General features: G+C 42.8%; 2 protein-coding genes across 5 annotated transcripts in view; one reads left to right on the top strand and one right to left on the bottom strand.

The window, feature by feature from the left end:
- MTIF3 (mitochondrial translational initiation factor 3) lies at nucleotides 1-15,005 on the top strand. 4 transcript variants are annotated; one of them, XM_030922142.1, is made up of 5 exons: nucleotides 1-72; nucleotides 5,789-5,856; nucleotides 10,218-10,678; nucleotides 13,381-13,538; nucleotides 14,755-15,005. In XM_030922142.1, exons 3-5 carry the CDS (start codon nucleotides 10,219-10,221, stop codon nucleotides 14,971-14,973), a joined length of 837 nt encoding a protein of 278 aa, XP_030778002.1. In that variant the 5' UTR covers nucleotides 1-72; nucleotides 5,789-5,856; nucleotide 10,218; the 3' UTR covers nucleotides 14,974-15,005. The 4 variants fall into 4 exon arrangements, with proteins under 4 accessions (XP_030778002.1, XP_010373386.2, XP_030778003.1 ...); XM_030922143.1 differs by lacking the exon at nucleotides 1-72 and adding an exon at nucleotides 501-622; XM_030922144.1 differs by lacking the exon at nucleotides 1-72 and adding an exon at nucleotides 647-727.
- The window catches only part of GTF3A (general transcription factor IIIA), an 18,911-nt gene continuing 12,194 nt past the window's right edge, over nucleotides 14,958-21,674 (bottom strand). Inside the window, 3 exon segments of the mRNA XM_030922020.1 lie at nucleotides 14,958-15,215; nucleotides 15,760-15,819; nucleotides 15,916-16,145. Of these exon segments, the coding sequence (XP_030777880.1) occupies nucleotides 15,051-15,215; nucleotides 15,760-15,819; nucleotides 15,916-16,145 (455 nt within the window). The 3' untranslated portion in view covers nucleotides 14,958-15,050.

Here is a 21,674-nt window from a genome sequence, read left to right as displayed (position 1 = left end):
GCGAAAGGGACTCGCCGCGGAGGCGCTGTACGTGCGCCCGCCAGAGTGTACCAATCGCTTGCCCCGGCACAGGTAATGCTAAATATGAGGCGTGCGGAGCGGTGTGAGGACCAGCACCGGGAGGATGTGATCTTAGGGGGCGCCCCTGTAGAGGAGGCACCTGGAAGGTCACGGTCACCCCGTCCCGCCGGTACCGAGGGCGAAGAGGCCCCGCAGGTCCTGCCGCAGAGTCGGGGGGTTCTGCCGGGCTGTAATGCCATTTTCAGGGAGGCCGCTGCACGAACTTCCCAACGATGCTAGATCTAGAGTCGGCGCCCGCCCGGGGCCTACTGAGCTTTCCTAGTTCTGCCGCGCCATGCGCGCTCACCTTTGTACGCACGCAGGCAGTACGTCCCTACGTCCCGTCTCTAACCCGGACGCGCCGCCGGTGGCCGCCTCCAGGTGGGCGTGGCCGCCGTGTTACCCACGACCGGGTCAGGGGCTCCCGGAAGTGCTCCTGCCCCTTACTGCCTGGCACCTCTGGGGCAGAACAAGCCAGGCGAAGGGCGCCTGCGCAGGGAAGGCTGAAGAAATGCACTGTTCTTGCTGCCTGCTGCTGCGGGAGGAGACCTTATGGGGGAAGGTCGCTAAGTGGGATTTTTTTTCTCATTTATCATTTAGTAGGCTCCGTGGCTTAAGACTTGAACGAAGTAAACCAAATTCTCTTATTGAGAAGTCTCAGTTTGAAGTACGTGTTGTGAAAGGGCTAAGTCTAAGAAAAGTAGAGGGAGGAGAGAAGAATCTGGAAAATCGACTACTATTTATTGTGCCAGGCACAACACAGTCATGAATAAGTCGATTTTGTTCGTTGCTTCGTAGAGTTTACGGTCTAGTGATGGAGAGCAGTAGTACTAAGATCATCACAAAACTGTAATTGTAATGAATGTTTTAAAGGAAAGATAAATTGGACTGTGGAAGCATTCAGTGTTAGGCTCAGTAAATTGCGGGAGGGTTGGGAGACCTGGCTTAGTTTGGGAGGTAATTAGAAGAAGGCGCTAGGCATTGATCTGGCTTTTCCTAAACCAAGGACAGGAGTACTGTATTTCAAAAGCCGAGTGGCCAGTGTGGCCTAGGCATAAAGGAGAAACTGGAGAGGTGGGAAGGGCCTTTTGGCCTGGTGAAGGTGTAGATCCTTAATCTCGGGGCAGTTTTACTTAAGATGAGGAGGGTCCTGACGGGTGTAGTGACCACAGTGCAGTGGGAACTGGTTGCCAGGACTCAAGCCGAGTTAGGAGACTGGCAGGAATCCAAACTAGGTGGTCGATGTTTTAAACTGACGGTGGTGACAGTGGATACGGAGAAAACTGGATGGATTCGAGCGGGGTTTAGGAAATGAAGTCGATGAGGCTTGGTGTTGGGTTGACTGTGAAAGTGAAGGAAAGTGGAGGCGTCAAAGGTGTCTTGGAGGTGACTGGAGGTTGTGGATGGGTGGTGACTCCATCACTAAAGTTCTGGAAGAAGACTAACATAGGATTAACATAGGAGAATAAGTTCAATTTTTTTATTTTTTATTTTTGAGAGTCTCACCCTGTTGCCTAGGCTGCATGCCTAAGCTGGAGTGCAGTGGCACGATCTCAGCTCACTGCAACCTCTGCTTCCCGAGTTCAAGTGATTCTCCTGCCTCAGTCACTCAAATAGCTGGGATTACAGGCTCATGCCACCAGGCCCGGCTAGTGTTTTTGTATTTTTAGTAGAGACGGGGTTTCACCATGTTGGCCAGGCTGGTCTTGAACCCTTGACCTCAAGTGATCTGCCCTCCTCAGCCTCCCCAAAGTGCTGGGATTACAAGCGTGAGCCACCGCGCCCGGTCTTAAGTCCAGTTTTTAATACTGAGTCTTTAGCTCTGGGTTTAAAAGCTTTTTAAAAATATATGATTATTATTTCAACTTAATAGCTAAAGAAATATGGTTAAATAGTTGGCCAAAGATACATGTTGGCTTTTTCCAGTGTTCTGAGTGAGAGTTCTAGCACGTAAACAGCTCAACCTCATTATGGAGAGTACACTTTGTGCTTCCTGTGGAAGAGCAAAACCAGAGCCAAGGGAGGGCAGCATGAAGGCCCAGTAAGGTAGTGCTGGTCCTCTCGGATTAAGGCTGCACTGCTCAGGCTAGAATGGGGCAACTGGGACGGTTTGCAGGCAGAAACAAGGACTTTATGAAACTTCTTTGGAAGGTGTAAAAGAGTTCTTAGGGACATGAGAATTGGCAAAATTAATTTCACAAATATTTAGTCCGCTAGAGTCTATGCAACTTTGATCCAGTCTCCCAGGAAAGAACAGATAACAGTATGAGCTTGTGAATATCAGCTATATGAGAAAAGCAGTGGGTGAACAAATAATAGAAGTTATTTTCGTCTCTTCAGTCCACATGATTTCAAATGCATGCAAGTGATTTAATTTTTTATCGGACAAGAATGCCCACCCACTCACCCCTCATATCTACTAAACCACATGTTTAAATCATGTTCCAGGAAGTTTCCTTGCAAATATTTTATCAGTACTTCCAGTGGAATGCAAAATAATACAGGGAATACAGCTGTCCTTTGAAGCAGTAATAATTGTCTTTTTTTTTTTTTGGTACAAGAATGTTCACAGCAGCTATTCGTAAGAGCCAAAAAAAAAAAAAAAAAAAAAAAAAAAAAGGAATAGCCTAGGTGTTCATTAACAGAAAACTAGATTTAAAAACTGTGACATATTCATATACTTGGAGGACACTTCTTAGAAATAAAAAGGAACAAAGTAATGATCCGTACAACATGAATTAGTCTGGAAACATGCTGAGATGCCTTACAACAAAGAGTAGATACTGTTTATAGATACTGTTATATGAAGTCTTAGGACAGACTGTGATGGGAAAAGATCAGAACAATAGTTGCCTCTTGGGGATGGAGATCGACATGGAAATGGCAAGAGGGAACTTTCTGGGATGATGGTGATGTTTTGTCGATAGGAGTTTTGGTTACAAAGGTGTATGCACTTGTCAAAACTCAGATAAAGTCTGAGTAATCATCGAATTAAAAATGGATATCATACTATAAAGTTATGCATTATAAGTAATTGACATTAAGATCATTGACTTTTAGAATATTGTGGATGTCTCGGAGAGTATAGTTGTGGGAGTGAGTGCAGCAAATGCACCAGGATTATCATGAGAATGTAAGCATTTGTTTCTATTTTGAGTTAGTCTCCTGGCCTATTCAGCCTCGTGTTGTTTACCTCACAGAGGCATCAAAGATTTTCATCAGAGAATATGGCTTCCTATTTTTCATCAACCTTGAAAGGTTAGGGGCAGTCTCAGGCATCCTAGCTCAAACTACCCTTGACCCCACTTATAGTGTTTTCTTAAAGTTCATCTTTTTTTTTTTTTTTTTTTTTTTTTTTTTTTTTTTTTTTGGCCTAACCCAGTGGTTCTGAACAGGATAGGGAAGAGGAAACATCTGTGTTTTGAAAAGCATCCCCAGGTGATGCGGACAGGCCCTGGGTTCTGAGAACCACCGCCCCATTGTAGACCAGTTAACTTTTAACCATTCACTAGCAAAAAATTGTACAAGTTCTGCCTCAAACTGAAACCATCACCATTTATTTTATTCTTCTAAAATTTTTATTTCAGTAGCTTTTGGACTGCAAGTGGCTTTTCATTACATGGACGAATTATATAGTGGTGAATTCTGAGATTTTAGTGCACCATCACCCGAATTGTGTACATTGTACCTAATGTGTACTTTTTTTATGCCAGCCTTCCTCCCATCCTACCCCATCACCATTTTATGATGAGACTTTTACACTTGAGTTTAGGGAAAACTAAATGAAGAAATAAAGGCAGTATGCATTACCAAAAAATCAGAATTTTAAGTTTATAAAGTTCCTTATTTATGGGTCACTTAGATAGAAGCTTGAAACGAATAAAGGGAATATTTTTTAAAATTATGTACAAGGCCAGAATGCCAATGTATTAAATTACAGTGAAATTTAGAGCTTACACAGACTAGAATAGTTACATTGGCATTACTAGTGAACCGAGGCCTCTAGCCTATTGATTTGTTCTTTAAAAATGTATTAATTATTGAACACCCATATAACCATAACCTAGATTCAGCAAATGCTGCCGTAAGTGCATTGTTTATCTTTTCTGCTGAATGGTTTCAAAGCAAGTGATAGATGTCATGACACTATCCTAAATACTTCTGCATTTGTTTCTTAAGAATTGCATTTTCGGCCGGGCGCGGTGGCTCAAGCCTGTAATCCCAGCACTTTGGGAGGCCGAGACGGGTGGATCACGAGGTCAGGAGATCGAGACCATCCTGGCTAACACAGTGAAACCCCCGTCTCTACTAAAAAAAAAATACAAAAAACTAGCCGGGCGTGGTGGCGGGTGCCTGTAGTCCCAGCTACTCGGGAGGCTGAGGCAGGAGAATGGCGTAAACCCGGGAGGTGGAGCTTGCAGTGAGCTAAGATCCGGCCACTGCACTCCAGCCTGGGCGACAGAGTGAGACTCCGTCTCAAAAAAAAAAAGAAAAAAAAAAAAGAATTGCATTTTCACACCTAAGAAAATTAACAGGCTGGGTGCCCTGGCTCACGCCTGTAATTCCAACACTTCAGGAGGCCAAGGCAGGTGGATCATTTGAGGTCAGGAGATCGAGACCAGCCTGGCCAACATGGTAAAACCCCATCTCTACTAAAAATGCAAAAATTAGCTGGGCAGTAGTGGTGCACACCTGTACTCCCGGCTACGTGGGAAGCTGAGGCAGGAGAATCGCTTGAACCTGGGAGGCGGAGGTTGCAGTGAGCCAAGATTGCCCCAGTGCATTCCAGTCTGGGTGACAGAGTGAGAACCTGTCTCAAAAAAAAAAAAAAAAAAAAAAAAATTAACAATACGTCTCTAATAATATCTAATACCTAGTCTCTATTCAGATTTTCCCCTCATCCCCAACATGTCTTTTCAGCATAATTATGTCGCCTTGATTTTTTTTTCACTCAAGAATAGCTTTCCCCTTCCTTTTTCATTCCCAATGGCATTGGCTTTTGTAGACACTAACCAGGTGTCTTGTTCCATCTGGATTTGTCAGATTGTTTCCTTGCGGCATCTTCTGTTGTTCCTCTGAGTCTGGCCCTTGTATCCCCTGGAAACTGGAAGCTAGACCCTGCATCAGGTCAGGTCAAACCTTTTTTCAAAGCTGCTTCATAGAAGGCGCCATGCACTTCAGGTAGCTTCCCATCCGGAGATAGCACGTTGTCCCCCTGTTGGAGATGCTGAGTCTGACGTTTGCTTGGGATGACAGACAGCTGTCTCCTCAGCAGAGTGTGCTTATCCCTCTTGGTCTGAAAGTCATCTGCGGTGACCCTTTGGCATCAGCTCTCTTGCATCCATCCCTGCCTGAATCCGTGGTTTCACTGGGGTTGGAAAAATGGTGATTTTCTTTTTTTTTTTGTTTGAAACAGGGTCTTGCCCTGTTGTCCAGGCTGGAGTGCAGTGGTGTGATCACAGCTCACTGCAGCCTCAACCTCCTAGGCTCAAGTGAACCTCCTTCTTCAGCCTCCTCAGTAGCTGGGAGTACAGCTGCGTGTCAACACACCCGGCTAATTTATTTTTTGTAGAGACTGGGTCTTGCTATGTGGCCCGGCCTGGTCTCAAACTCCTGGCCTTAAGTGATCCTCTTGCCTTGGCCTCCCAAAGTGCTGGAATTACAGGTGTGAGACATCGTGCATGGCAAGATTTTCTAATTACTTTTACTTTTCTTTTGTGTTTATTAGCTATCATTCTTCTCTACAGAAGAGCTTTTTCTCATCAATCGGGGGTGATTACAGTTCTTCCTAAAAAGGTAGGATAAATGCTCAGTTCTTTTTACTTAATTACCAATTTTCAAAGTAAAGAATCAAGCTAATAGTCTCATGCAGTCGTGGCAAATTATCATTTTCATAGATTTTTGCATATTCAGTGTATTGACATGAATGACAGTAATTATGCCTTACTGTTTAAATTACACCAGAATTGACCAGTGGGAGTCTCTTCATGCTGCCAAACTGTAAATGACATATAAACAAACAAAATAATAATACCATCATGGAAATCTGAAAGCTAAATATTTGACGACATAAAGGAACATTTTTTAATTGGGATAATGTTATTGTGAGTATTAAAAAGATTAAGGAGTACCTCTTAGAGATACATACTATTTCCTGAAAAAGTAGGATTTACTTCGAAAGCCTTCCTGGATGGCTGCGGGGAGACAGTTGAGGGGTAAAGACGAAACGCAGGTGCTGTTTATTATCCAGTTCTTTCTGTACAAGGTTGAAAGGTTCCCTAATAAAAAGTTTTTAAATTATGAATTTATGTTGATGGCTGCACTTTAAATGTAATATTACAGGTTGTTTTAACTTTGTATTTATATTTTTATCTATAAGGGCCTATTTTGAAGAAACTTATATTTTCAATGTTGCTGATTTAAAGCCAGTATTGAGTTAGTATTAAAGCTTAATTGCAGTGAATTGCATTGTTTGCTGTAGACATCAAAAAAAATTGAAGCTTCTTAAAAATTTAAACTTAAATTTGAAGAATGGCAAAGGACTTTAAAAGTGATATACTTCCAGTGTGTTTCTGCTCTTTCCCTTTCCTTCGTTTCCTTCTTGGAAAGTGTTTTTAAAGCTTTTTAAAAAAACCTACATCATTTTTCTGGAATAGTCTTTGTTTTGTAAATAAATAAAGTTTATTTTCAAGTATAAAAATAATACTTATAAAATACTTATAAAAACTTGAGAAATACTGGCAATTAGGAAAAATAGGGGAAAGAGTTGCTTTTGTCTTCAACATTTTTATAATTTTTTTCCATCTTTTCCTATATCTAGTTATTTTGTTTGCTTGTTTGAAAAAAATCCTACATTTTGAAATTTTTTTAAATTTTAATATGTTGATAATTTATTAAACAAGGCACTTTAGCTTTTATTCATAATTACTAAGAGAAAAAGATAGCCAATATTGAGTTAGTATTAAAACTTAATTGCAGTGGACTGTTTCATCTACTGTATACATCAAGATTATTTAAATTTATATATATCTGTTTAGTAACATGATTTTATGTGTGGTAACTTCTACATCCTTCTTGCTAATACAGACTTTGGAAAGAAACAACACTGATTCTAGACATAAAGTTTATAGAGCAGGCTCGTGAGCAGGAACTTAAGCATCCCCTAGCAGAATACCTAGTGACATTTGGGACTGGATGCTGTTGCTGGTTTTCTGATGATAAGTGAAAAAAAATTATTCTCTGATCTCTTCAGATATTTCTTCTTTTTTGGTTTGGAAGCTTCTTCCATTCACAAAAGAAACCATATGTCAGTGATTTAAAATCACTTTGCTCCCACCTTGGAGCCTTTACCGCATCTACAGCTGGAGCCACTAGCTGGGTAATAACCGTAAATCAATGCGTGTCATGCACTGTGGCTGGAGCATCTGGCCACAGATCCTCACGAATACTGACGGGTGTCTGAAATGCCAGCTAGAAATGTGAAGGGTGTAGTTTGCAGGCATTCGTGTGCATTGGCGGGGAGTGATGCATCCGAAGGCTTGGAGGTTAAATGCCAGCAGCCCCGCCGTAGCTCCTTGGCTGTTTCCTTTGGCCCATGCATTCATTCAACATATACACGCTGAGCCAGGCTCTGGGCTGTATTGCCGGGGAACGTAGCAGTGAACAAAATGGACGAAGTCCATGTTCTCATGAAGCTTTCATTCCAGTGAGGAAAGATTATGAACGTATATGCAAATAAATATATAATGTGTCCAGCAGTGATAAATGCAGTAAAGTTTTTAAAAGGCAGGGGAATAGGTTTGAGAGTGTTGGGGTGTGCTCTTTTATGGAGGGGTCAGGGAAGGACTCGCTGAGAGGTAGCATTTGAGCAGAGACGAAGTAAATGAACCATGAGGCTGTCTGAGGGAAAAGTATTGCAGGGAGAGAGAATTTCTGGGTGCCAGGACTCAGAGGATGGGTGTGTTCACTGTTTACAAGGAACAGCAGGGAGGCTGGAACAGAGTGAGCCAGAAGAAGCACGGTCGGCACAGGCCAGTGGGCATGGTAGAGGACTTGGCTTTTACTTGGAGAGACACTAGCCAGGGGAGGGTTGTGGGCAGAGGAGAAACATGATCCGACTTACGCATTTTTAAGGATTGCTCCGTGTGCCCTGGCAGTAATAAACTCTAGGGCGTGAGGGCAGAGGCAGGAAGACCAGTCAGGAAGCTGTCACTGTGATACAGTTTTACTGTGATACAGTTTTACTGTGATGCAGTCGAGCAGCAGCGGTTTGGGAGTGGGATGATAGCAGTGGAGGAGGTGAGAAGTGGTTATACTGGTTGAACGGTAGGTTTTGCGGATGGGTTGCTGAGAGAAAATAAAGAGTCAAGGATAATGTTGGTATTTTTGGCCTGAGCAACCAGAAGAATGTGTTGCCATTACATGAGACAGGGAAGACTGAGGGAGGAGCAAGTTTTGTGTGGAAGACGAAGCATTGAACTTTAGACGCGTTAATCCTCAGTGACTAGTACATATCTAAGTGGAGAGGTTGGGTAGGCAGTTAACCCTACAGGTGTGGAACTCAGAGAAGAGCTTGGCACCAGAGCTATAAATTAGTGTTGGGTGTTACCACACTAGGTAAGGAGGGTGTTGAGAATATGCATGTCCATCACTTTCTGTTTAATTTGCCATATTTTTTGCATATCACTTTTGAACATGAGGGGTGAGAGATCAGTGGGTTGTACAGCCCAGTGGGTTCAAAGCCAGGGACCAGAGGGAACTTCCAGTTTTCAACACCCCAGGAGATTCTGGGACCATTCTTTGAGAAGCGCCCTGAAGACACCTTCTGTTTTCCTCTTTCATCTTGACAAGTCACACCTCTTGGAGTTTGTGATTCTCAAATGATTCCTAGCATGCCCTAGATGAGATGAATGGGTCCTCTCGGCACTCTTTCAGCCTGTACTTCTAAGATTTACCAAATGCATGAATGGAAGGACAGAAAAGCAATTAAAAAACCAATGTGCCATTTGTAAGTGCTTCAAATTCAGTCTCATAGAAATGAAGTAAAAGCGCTGTCACCATACATGCCTCTGTTAACATTTGGTAATAATACCTGCCTTACCTTGAGAATGATCTTTATAGTTGATGAGGTCAGTCAGCACTTTGATGTATGTCACAGTGTTTTCCGACAGTCTCAGTTATTCTTGCAGTGGGCTGGCTTCCTTCCTGGAGAGGTCCCTTTCCCATAATGTGTTCCTATCTGCTGTGTACCATCAGATGTATTGAAAAATTGTTAACACTTCATTATATTAAAAGTTTATCAATTGGTGTTTATGAATCACCAAGCATATTATGTACTGCATCCTCATAAATAAACCCCTAAGATGATACTTGCTTTTGGAGTTGGCACTACAAGATGCATGAGAAATACAGCTGACCCTAGAACAACACAGGTTTGAACTGCATGGGGTCCACATATATGTGGATTTTCCTCTGCCTCTGCCATCTCTGAGAGAGCAAGACCAACCCCTCCCTTGCTCCTTCTCCTCAGCCTGCTCGATGTGAAGACAATGAGGATGAAGACCTTTATGGTGATCCATGTTCACTTAATGAATAGTAAATATATTTTCTCTTCTTCATGATTTTAATGACATTTCTTTTCTCTAGCTTGCTCTGTTGTAAGAATACAGCATATAATACGCATGGCATACAAAATATGTGTTCATCAACTGCTTATGTTATTCATAAGGCTTTCAGTCAGCAGCAGGCTATTTTACGTTTTTGAGGAGTCAAAGTTATACACAGATTTTCAACTGCACAGGGAGTCTGTTTCCCTAACTCCCAAGTTGTGCAGGGGTCAGCTAAGTAGTCAAATGAGATCATGAGTACAGAAAAAAAAAAAAAGTGAAAGTGCTATACAAATCCGGTTTATTCTGATCGCCACTTGTCTTGGGGACAATACCACCATGAGTGAGTTAGTCTGGACAGAGTCACCTGCTAGTCCACTTTATCAGTGTAGACTTCCTGTGTGTGGATCTGAAAGTCTAGAGAACAGCAATTTCCTTCACACTTGCAATTACAGTCTCCACAGCCTCACATATGCCCTGCCATGTACCACAATGTCAGACCAAGGGAATAAGTGATTGAATTTTAATGAACTCTTCTTACTATGTTCTTAGGATGGCTGCTCTTTTTCTAAAGAGATTAACACTACAAACTGTGAAGTCTGAAAATAGTTGCGTTAGATGTTTTGGTAAACACATCGTGCAAAAGACAGCACCAGCACAGTCGTCCCCTATTGCTTCTGCCCTGAGACTCTCCTTCCTAATTCATGCAGAAGCCTTTAGTACCACTGAAGACACCCAGAATGAAGGAAAAAAGAAAAAAAAGAGTCAAACAGCTTTTAGTAACGTTGGAAGAAAAATTAGTCAGCGAATTATTCACTTATTTGATGAGAAGGGCAATGATATGGGGAACATGCACCGAGCAGATGTGATTAGACTTATGGATGAGCGAGAGCTGCGACTGGTCCAAAGGAACGCCAGCACAGAGCCCGCAGAGTACCAGCTCATGACAGGACTGCAGATCCTCCAGGAGCGGCAGAGGCTGAGGGAGATGAAGAAGGCTAGCCCCAAAACTGGTAAGTATTTTGCTGTTGGCTCCCTGAATCCTTTAAGGGCTACAAATCAGCAGTTTAAATTCTAGCATTTGTCAAGGTGCCTGTGACAACAGGGAAATGAGAAACTGGAAAATTCACGATTCCACCACCATTCCTAGTGTCTGTCTTTCCTCCTTCTTCCTGCACTTACTTCTGTTCCCATTATTCCATAATACCCTGCCCATTGTCTCTTCCCTTTAAACCTGTGTAAAATGGAGAAACCAGGCAAACAAACCAAAGTGAAGAGAACTCTTTCCCCTGTCCTGTGGCCTTCTCCCAGTGCCGCGGCAAGCTGAGTAGCTGATGGGTGAAACGGAATGAGATTGGGAGGGGTATGTTCAAGTTTCCTGCCCTCTGCTGGGCCAGTCACTTAAGTTTTCTTCCCCTTCTTCATCTCTAAAGTGGAGGTGTTTGGTTAATTATCTGGAAGCACCTTTTTATTTTTTTTGAGACGGAGTCTCTGCCTCCTGCCCAGGCTGGAGTTCAGTGGTGTGATGTGTGCTTACTGCAACCTCCACCTCCCAGGCTCAAGCAATTCTCCTGCCTCAGCCTCCCCAGTGGCTGGGATTACAGCTGCCCGCCACCATGCCAGGCTAATTTTTGTATTTTTAAGAGAGACGGGGGTTTCACCATGTTGGCCAGGCTGGTCTTGGACTCCTGGCCTCAAGTGATCCACCCGCCTCAGCCTCCCAAAGTGCTGTAATTACAGGCGTGAGCCACCGCGCCCAGCCTGGAAGTACCTTTTAAACTCTAAAGTGATTCACAGAGCATCTCCCATGCCAAAGCGTTTTGTTACAGTATCAGTAGCAACACTCTTTTATATATACAACCAGTCACTTCACAAGGCACTTGCCATTTAAGCCTCACAGAAGTCATGAATTGGATATTAAGCAAAGATGTTTTTTTCATAGTTGCTAAAAAGTGCTAATCATTACGAAAGTTCAGTGGATGGCGCACGGGGACAGGTGTCAGATGACTGCTCCCAGGACTGCATCGTGAGGTTGTGTGCCTTGAGAAAATCACATGTTATCTGCAGCTCAGTTTTGTAACACCACATTTAACAAGGACGTTGACTGGAAAACAAAAAAAAAATTCAGAAGAGACCAACTAGGGAGAATAAGGACATCAAACTATGTCACTTTAAAAAAAAAAAAAAGTCACTGGGCATGTTGGCTCAGGCCTGTAATCCCAGCACTTTGGGAGGCCAAGGCAGGTGGATAGCTTGAGCTCAGGAGTTGAGTACCAGCCTGGACAATATAGTAAAACCCCATCTCTACAAAAAATTTAAAAATTAGCCAGGTGTGGTGGTGCAAACCTGTGATTCCCAGCTACTCGGGAGGCTGAGGTGGGAGAATCACTTGAGCCCAGGAGGTGAAGGCTGCAGTGAAGAACCATGATCACACCACTGCACTTCAGCCTGGGTGACAAGAGCGAGACCCTGTGTTAAAACAAACAAAAAACAGGGTCTTGCTCTGTTACCCAAACTGGACTGCAGTGGTGTAATTTCGGCTCCCTGCAGCCTCCATCTCCTGGAATCCAGCAGTCCTCCCACCTCCACCTCCCATGCAGCTGGGACCACAGGCACACACCACCATCCCTGGCTTTTTTATTTTTTGTAGAGACGGGGTCTTGCTATGTTGCTCAGGTCTTGAACTCCTGAGCTCTAACGATCTGCCCGCCTTAGCCTCCCGAAGTGCTGGGATTACAGGCATGAGCCAGCACATCTGGCCCCCAATCTTTATGATGAACACTGGTGCATACTCTAGGGTCTGTGAACCTAAATGCATCAAACTGCTGTCAGCAGCAGTGTATGCAATTTCTCTACCTCCTCCCTCATTCTGTCAGACTCTAGTTTTTGTCATTTTAATGGTGAGAAATTAATGTGTATTTCACTATTTTTTCTCTTCTGTGAATGCCTGTTTGTATTCATTTTTCTATGTAGATGGTTTTTCTTCCTGATTTATAGGGTTCTCTGTTGTGTATGACACAAAAAACCTTATCCCAGTTAGATTTTTCACTTTTTGCCTTCTTTTCTTAATGAATTCCTTCCCTATCCTGAGATCACAAACCATTTTGTCTTGTCTTCTATTTGTTTTAAAGTTGTATTTTTCACGTGAAGAACATTAGTACATCTGGGGAGACCTAATTTTTGGCATCTATAAACTTTTCAATTGTCCCAACACCTTTACTGAGTAGCCTGTTCCTTCTCTATAATTTTCCAGTAGGCAGGATTTCTGGAGACAGAGGGCATGAACACAGGACGCAGGGACCCTTACCTGTCCGACAGTCTGGCTGACCCCTTAGTAGCAAGGAGAGCATCTCAAAAGGAGTGGGTAGAGCACTCCCAGATGCCAACCCACAGCTGAAAGATGAGGATATTAAGTGTTCCATAAAGCCAAACTTAAACCTTTAAATGACTGTCTTTTGGTGTTCTTTCAACAAATGATGGTTAACAATAAATGGAAGCATTTCAGATTTTAAGTACCCTTCCAGGGCAGGTAAAAAATTGGTATCTTTATGTTTATCTCCCCCATTTGAAAAGACATGTACTGGTGTGTGAAACTGAAAGCCAGACGAGAAGACTGTCAGGTGGCAACCTAAGATTTTATGATGGGCATGTTGGGAAGTTCAGGGTTCACAGTGGACTAGTCAATAGTCCTTGCACCCTATCTGTTTCAAACCAGGACCAACCCTGACAAAGGAACTGACTTTTTCTTCAAATATTGGACAACATGATTTGGACACAAAGATTAAACAGATTCAACAGTGGATTAAGAAAGAACGCCAAGTCCGGATTACTATAAAGAAAGGAAAAAATGTAGACGTGTCAGAAAATAAAGTGGTAAGTAAAGAAGGTACAAGCCATTGCTTGTGCTTTTGGTCTTCTGATCTAAAAATACAATTGTAGGCCGGGCGCGGTGCTCATGCCTGTAGTCCCAGCACTTTGGGAGGCCGAGGCAGGTGAATCACAAGGTCAGGAGATCAAGACCATCCTGGCTAACATAGTAAAACCCCGTCACTATTCAAAATACAAAAAAAATCAGCCAGGCGTGGTGGCAGGTGCCTGTAGTCCCAGCTACTTGGGAGGCTGAGGCGGGAGAATGGCGTGAACCCGGGAGGCAGAGCTTGCAGTGAGCCGAGATTGCCCCACTGCACTCCAGCCTGGGCGACAGAGCGAGACTCCGTCTCAAAAAAAAAAAAATGTAGAAAATCTGAAATATAAAGACAAAGTGACTGGTAATTCTTCCACCCAGTGATGTTAACAGCTTTCTAGTTTGCTTTTCAAAACTAAGCATACCGTAGATACGGTTTCCATTACACTGTATTTAGCCATATGAAAACGTTTCATACTTTAAAAGCAATATACTATTGTTTTATACATTGTAGAATAACCCTTAAACAGGAAAATTAGAAACTTTATCGATTGATCTTTTGTTTCCTCTTTGTACTTATGAGGGGCATTAATTACGTAGACTGTCTTCTAGAAAGTGTGTAGTTTCCAATCCCGGAAGTTTATGGAATACCTGATTTGCTTTTTTTTTTTTAAAGTTAGGTAACTTTAGCATCCACTAAGGGCATCCTTAGTAATCCAGCTCCACAGTAGAGTCACTTAGCATAGGTCCCAACCCAGCTGATTCAGACTTTCTTGAGTCCAGGTATCCATTTGTTTCAGCCACTGAGAGTGACTCTGTTAGGGGCAGTTGAGAGTGCTGAGGACTGCTCGGCTGACATCTTGGGGATGAGGAGGTATTTTGCCAATGCCCAAACCCAGTGCTTTCTGTTTGGGGCAGAGGGTAATCTGAGCCAAACATAGCCTCTTAGTGCCATGACAAAGTGGAGATTTAAAATTAGGAAGCATTCAGCATGTCAGTTTAGTTACATGGTGTTATTGTACAGATTTCAGTCAACCTAACCAGATATATATGAACTCATTAGCTAATCACTTATCCGACAGCAGCAATTCAAGGGTGCTGGTGTTTGTGAATGTTCAAGCAGAACACTAGAAAGCACCAAAGCCTCTGATTTTAAATTAATATCTGGCTGTTTCCCTTTTTTAGGAGGAGATATTTCATCAAATACTCCAGACTATGCCTGGAATAGCTACATTCTTATCTAGGCCACAAGCTGTTCAAGGAGGAAAAGCTTTAATGTGTGTTCTTCGTCCTTTAAGCAAAAATGAAGAGAAGGCACGTGGAGAAACTCAAAAGACCCAGAAAAGAGACACTTTGAACCAAGACCATGGAAATGATAAGGAATCAAATGTTCTGCATCAGTAATTTTAATAAAGAAAAGTATGATCTGAGAGAAAGTAAGCTCCTTGGTCTACCGTCCTTTAAACAAAGCAGTGCAGTTCTTAGCTGAGGGTAAGTACTGCAACTGTCGAGAGTACCTTGTCTTCCACACAGTTGGGTGACTCTCTGTTTTGACACAAAGGTAAGCCTTGCCCTTGTTTCCTTTTGGGAGGGATATATCCACTGAGACGAGAGGCCAAACTCCGTTTTTCACGAGATTTTTTGACCTTTGGGAATAAGGAAGACACACGATTAGAATTCAAAGTCAAAATTATCTGAGTTAATTTTATGATAGTCATATGTACCAGCAGGTATAGTATACAACATTGCTTTATGAGGAAGTAAAGTCTTTTTTTTTTTTTTTGAGACGGAGTCTCGCTGTGTCGCCCAGGCTGGAGTGCAGTGGCGAGATCTCGGCTCACTGCAAGCTCCGCCTCCCGGGTTCCCGCCATTCTCCCGCCTCAGCCTCCGAGTAGCTGGGACTACAGGCGCCCGCCACCGCACCCAGCTAGTTTTTTGTATTTTTAGTAGAGACGGGGTTTCACCGTGTTAGCCAGGAGGGTCTCGATCTCCTGACCTCATGATCCACCCGCCTCGGCCTCCCAAAGTGCTGGGATTACAGGCTTGAGCCACCGCGCCCGGCTGAGGAAGTAAAGTCTTCAGCAGTAGTGCAGACTCACACAGTCAAGCAGCTGAAAAGAATTCCAGACTCCTTCTGACTTTAAACAATTTCTGTTTGAAAACTAAGCTACCTAAGTAGTTTCAACTTACTTTGAGCTTCATTTTCTTCTTGTCAGGATCATGTACAACAGCATGCCTAGTGAGACTTTGCTAAAATGAAAGAAAGTTATTAATGAAATATTAATATGAAAACTGTGTTGTGAAAGCACAGACTACAGGACGGCGACTATGAGGGTGAATGCTTACTTTCATTGCAAATGTTTTGCCACAGCCGGCATGTTCACACACAAAAGGGCGCCTTTCCTCATGGAAGGAGAGGATATGGCTTTGGAGATTAAATACAGTTGTGTAGGTTCTTCCACAGCCTTCTCTTGGACAGCGACATACATCCCTCTCTGGGGCATGAGTTTTCATGTGTTGCTTAAGGTAATCTTTGCGTTTAAATGTTTTCTGGCATACTTCACATAGTATTTCCTCTGGTGGGACAGATAAACAAATTTCACCAATTTCCCCAGATATCACCATTTAGAAAAAATTAATACATAAGTAACATTCAGTGCCTGCAAATACAATCTGATTTGCAAATACAAATCAGAAATTCCCAAGGAACCCCAGTTCTTATCACCTAGGAAGTTTGTCTCAATTCTCTGAAGTTCTTAAATGCCACAAAGTCATTGCTCACTTGCCAAGAGGCAGGGCTCTCAGCAAGGTGACTGCAGGGAGGTCTAGAACATGAAGCAGACCAAACGGTGTCCTTCCTTGTCCCCCAGTATGCTGGGTACTATTCCACAGAACAGCAGTGCCTCCCGAAATTCTTCACTATATACCTGCCACCGCCTTCAGCATGCTAATTGTGCATGGAGGGGATGGCTCAGAGACCTAGCACAGCTCTGCTCACCTTTCCAACATCATACCCAGCACTTCACAAAATATCATATAGAAACCTTTTTACTGGGGGCAGAGCAAGATGGCCGAATAGGAACAGCTCCAGTCTCCAACTCCCAGCGCGAGCAACATAGAAGACCGGTGATTTCTGCATTTTCAACTGAGATACTGGGGTCATCTCACTAGGGAGTGCCGGACAATCAGTGCTGGTCAGCTGCTGCAGCCCGACCAGCGAGAGCTGAAGCAGGGTGAGGCATCGCCTCACCTGGGAGGGCAAGGGGGAAGGGAATCCCTTTTCCTAGCCAAGGGAACTGAGACACACAACACCTGGAAAATCGGGTAACTCCCACCCCAATAATGCGCTTTAAGCAAACGGGCACACCAGGAGATTATATCCCACACCTGGCCGGGAGGGTCCCACGGCTACGGAGCCTCCCTCATTGCTAGCACAGCAGTCTGCGATCTAACTGCAAGGCAGCAGCAAGGCTGGGGGAGGGGCGCCCGCCATTGCTGAGGCTTAAGTAGGTAAAGCCGCTGGGAAGCTCGAACTGGGTGGAGCTCACAGCAGCTCAAGGAAACCTGCCTGTCTCTGTAGACTCCACCTCTGGGGACAGGGCACAGCTAAACAACAACAACAACAAAAAAAGCAGCAGAAACCTCTGCAGACGCAAACAACTCTGTCTGACAGCTTTGAAGAGAGCAGTGGATCTCCCAGCACGGAGGTTGAGATCTGAGAAGGGACAGACTGCCTGCTCAAGTGGGTCCCTGACCCCTGAGTAGCCTAACTGGGAGACATCCCCCACTAGGGGCAGTCTAGTGTGAGACACCCCACAACTCACAGGGTGGAGTACACCCCTGAGAGGAAGCTTCCAAAGTAAGAATCAGACAGGTACACTCGCTGTTCAGCAATATTCTATCTTCTGCAACCTCTGCTGCTGATACCCAGGCAAACAGGGTCTGGAGTGGACCTCAAGCAATCTCCAACAGACCTACAGCTGAGGGTCCTGACTATTAGAAGGAAAACTATCAAACAGGAAGGACACCTATACCAAAACCCCATCAGTACGTCACCATCATCAAAGACCAGAGGCAGATAAAACCACAAAGATGGGGAAAAAGCAGGGCAGAAAAGCTGGAAATTCAAAAAATAAGAGCGCATCTCCCCCTGCAAAGGAGCGCAGCTCATCACCAGCAACGGATCAAAGCTGGTCAGAGAATGACTTTGACAAGATGAGAGAAGAAGGCTTCAGTCCATCAAACTTCTCAGAGCTAAAGGAGGAATTACGTACCCAGCACAAAGAAACTAAAAATCTTGAAAAAACAGTGGAAGAATTGATAGCTAGAATAATTAATGCAGAGAAGGTCATAAACGAAATGAAAGAGATGAAAACCATGACACGAGAAATACGCGACAAATCCACAAGCTTCAGTAACCGACTTGATCAAATGAAGAAAGAGTATCAGCGATTGAGGATCAAATGAATGAAATGAAGCGAGAAGAGAAACCAAAAGAAAGAAGAAAAACAAATGAACAAAGCCTGCAAGAAGTATGGGATTATGTAAAAAGACCAAATCTACGTCTGATTGGGGTGCCTGAAAGTGAGGCGGAAAATGGAACCAAGTTGGAAAACACTCTTCAGGATATCATCCAGGAGAACTTCCCCAACCTAGTAGGGCAGGCCAACATTCAAATTCAGGAAATACAGAGAACACCACAAAGATACTCCTCCAGAAGAGCAACTCCAAGACACATAATTGCCAGATTCACCAAAGTTGAAATGAAGGAAAAAATCTTAAGGGCAGCCAGAGAGAAAGGTCAGGTTACCCACAAAGGGAAGCCCATCAGACTAAAAGCAGATCTCTCGGCAGAAACTCTACAAGCCAGAAGAGAGTGGGGGCCAATATTCAACATTCTTAAAGAAAAGAATTTTAAACCCAGAATTTCATATCCAGCCAAACTAAGTTTCATAAGTGAAGGAGAAATAAAATCCTTTACAGATAAGCAAATGCTTAGAGATTTTGTCACCACCAGGCCTGCCTTACAAGAGACCCTGAAGGAAGCCCTAAACATGGAAAGGAACAACCGGTACCAGCCATTGCAAAAAAATGCCAAAATGTAAAGACCATCGAGGCTAGGAAGAAACTGCATCAACTAACGAGCAAAATAACCAGTTAATATCATAATGGCAGGATCAAGTTCACACATAACAATATTAACCTTAAATGTTAATGGACTAAATGGTCCAATTAAAAGACACAGACTGGCAAACTGGATAAAGAGTCAAGACCCATCAGTCTGCTGTATTCAGGAGACCCATCTCACATGCAGAGACATACATAGGCTCAAAATAAAGGGATGGAGGAAGACCTACCAAGCAAATGGAGAATAAAAAAAAAGCAGGGGTTGCAATCCTAGTCTCTGATAAAACAGACTTTAAACCATCAAAGATCAAAAGAGACAAAGAAGGCCATTACATAATGGTAAAGGGATCAATTCAACAAGAAGAGCTAACTATCCTAAATATATACGTGCCCAATATAGGAGCACCCAGATTCATAAAGCAAGTCCTTAGAGACTTACAAAGAGACTTAGACTCCCATACAATAATAATGGGAGACTTCAACACTCCACTGTCAACATTAGACAGATCAACAAGACAGAAAGTTAACAAGTTAACAAGGATATCCAGGAATTGAACTCATCTCTGCACCAAGCGGACCTAATAGACATCTATAGAACTCTCCACCCCAAATCAACAGAATATACATTCTTCTCAGCATCACATCGCACTTATTCCAAAATTGACCACATAATTGGAAGTAAAGCACTCCTCAGCAAATGTAAAAGAACAGAAATTATAACAAACTGTTTCTCAGACCACAGTGCAATCAAACTAGAACTCAGGACTAAGAAACTCAATCAAAACCGCTCAACTACATGGAAACTGAACAACCTGCTCCTGAATGACTACTGGGTACATAACGAAATGAAGGCAGAAATAAAGATGTTCTTTGAAACCAATGAGAACAAAGATACAACATACCAGAATCTCTGGGACACATTTAAAGCAGTGTGTAGAGGAAAATTTATAGCACTAAATGCCCACAAGAGAAAGCTGGAAAGATCTAAAATTGACTCTCTAACATCACAATTAAAAGAACTAGAGAAGCAAGAGCAAACACATTCAAAAGCTAGCAGAAGGTAAGAAATAACTAAGATCAGAGCAGAACTGAAGGAGATAGAGACACAAAAAGCCCTCCAAAAAATCAATGAATCCAGGAGTTGGTTTTTTGAAAAGATCAACAAAATTGACAGACCGCTAGCAAGACTAATAAAGAAGAAAAGAGAATCAAATAGACGCAATAAAAAATGATAAAGGGGATATCACCACCGACCCCACAGAAATACAAACTACCATCAGAGAATACTATAAACACCTCTACGCAAATCAACTAGAAAATCTAGAAGAAATGGATAATTTCCTGGACACTTACACTCTTCCAAGACTAAACCAGGAAGAAGTTGAATCCCTGAATAGACCAATAGCAGGCTCTGAAATTGAGGCAATAATTAATAGCCTACCAACCAAAAAAAGTCCAGGACCAGATGGATTCACAGCTGAATTCTACCAGAGATACAAGGAGGAGCTGGTACCATTCCTTCTGAAACTATTTCAATCAATAGAAAAAGAGGGAATCCTCCCTAACTCATTTTATGAGGCCAACATCATCCTGATACCAAAGCCTGGCAGAGACACAACAAACAAAGAAAATTTTAGAACAATGTCCCTGATGAACATCGATGCAAAAATCCTCAATAAAATACTGGCAAACCAGATTCAGCAGCACATCAAAAAGCTTATCCACCATGATCAAGTGGGCTTCATCCCTGGGATGCAAGGCTGGTTCAACATTCGCAAATCAATAAACGTAATCCAGCATATAAACAGAACCAAAGACAAGAACCACATGATTATCTCAATAGGTGCAGAAAAGGCTTTTGACAAAATTCAGCAGCCCTTCATGCTAAAAACACTCAATAAATTCGGTATTGATGGAACGTACCTCAAAATAATAAGAGCTATTTATGACAAACCCACAGCCAATATCATACTGAATGGGCAAAAACTGGAAAAATTCCCTTTGAAAACTGGCACAAGACAGGGATGCCCTCTCTCACCACTCCTATTCAACATAGTGTTGGAAGTTCTGGCTAGGGCAATCAGACAAGAGAAAGAAATAAAGGGTATTCAGTTAGCAAAAGAAGAAGTCAAATTGTCCCTGTTTGCAGATGACATGATTGTATATTTAGAAAACCCCATTGTCTCAGCCCAAAATCTCCTTAAGCTGATAAGCAACTTTAGCAAAGTCTCAGGATACAAAATTAATGTGCAAAAATCACAAGCATTCTTATACACCAGTAACAGACAAACAGAGAGCCAAATCATGAATGAACTTCCATTCACAATTCCTTCAAAGAGAATGAAATACCTAGGAATCCAACTTACAAGGGATGTAAAGGACCTCTTCAAGGAGAACTACAAACCACTGCTCAGTGAAATAAAAGAGGACACAAACAAATGGAAGAACATACCATGCTCATGGATAGGAAGAATCAATATCATGAAAATGGCCATACTGCCCAAGGTAATTTATAGATTCAATGCCATCCCCATCAAGCTACCAATGAGTTTCTTCACAGAATTGGAAAAAACTGCTTTAAAGTTCATATGGAACCAAAAAAGAGCCCGCATTGCCAAGACAATCCTAAGTCAAAAGAACAAAGCTGGAGGCATCACGCTACCTGACTTCAAACTATACTACAAGGCTACAGTAACCAAAACAGCATGGTACTGGTACCAAAACAGAGATATAGACCAATGGAACAGAACAGAGTCCTCAGAAATAATACCACACATCTACAGCCATCTGATCTTTGACAAACCTGACAAAAACAAGAAATGGGGAAAGGATTCCCTATTTAATAAATGGTGCTGGGAAAATTGGCTAGCCATAAGTAGAAAGCTGAAACTAGATCCTTTCCTTACTCCTTATACGAAAATTAATTCAAGATGGATTAGAGACTTAAATGTTAGACCTAAAACCATAAAAACCCTAGA

This window comes from Rhinopithecus roxellana, chromosome 18, assembly GCF_007565055.1.
Source record: "Rhinopithecus roxellana isolate Shanxi Qingling chromosome 18, ASM756505v1, whole genome shotgun sequence".
NCBI lineage: Eukaryota > Metazoa > Chordata > Mammalia > Primates > Cercopithecidae > Rhinopithecus > Rhinopithecus roxellana.
This window is presented reverse-complemented; position numbering and strand designations above follow the sequence as displayed.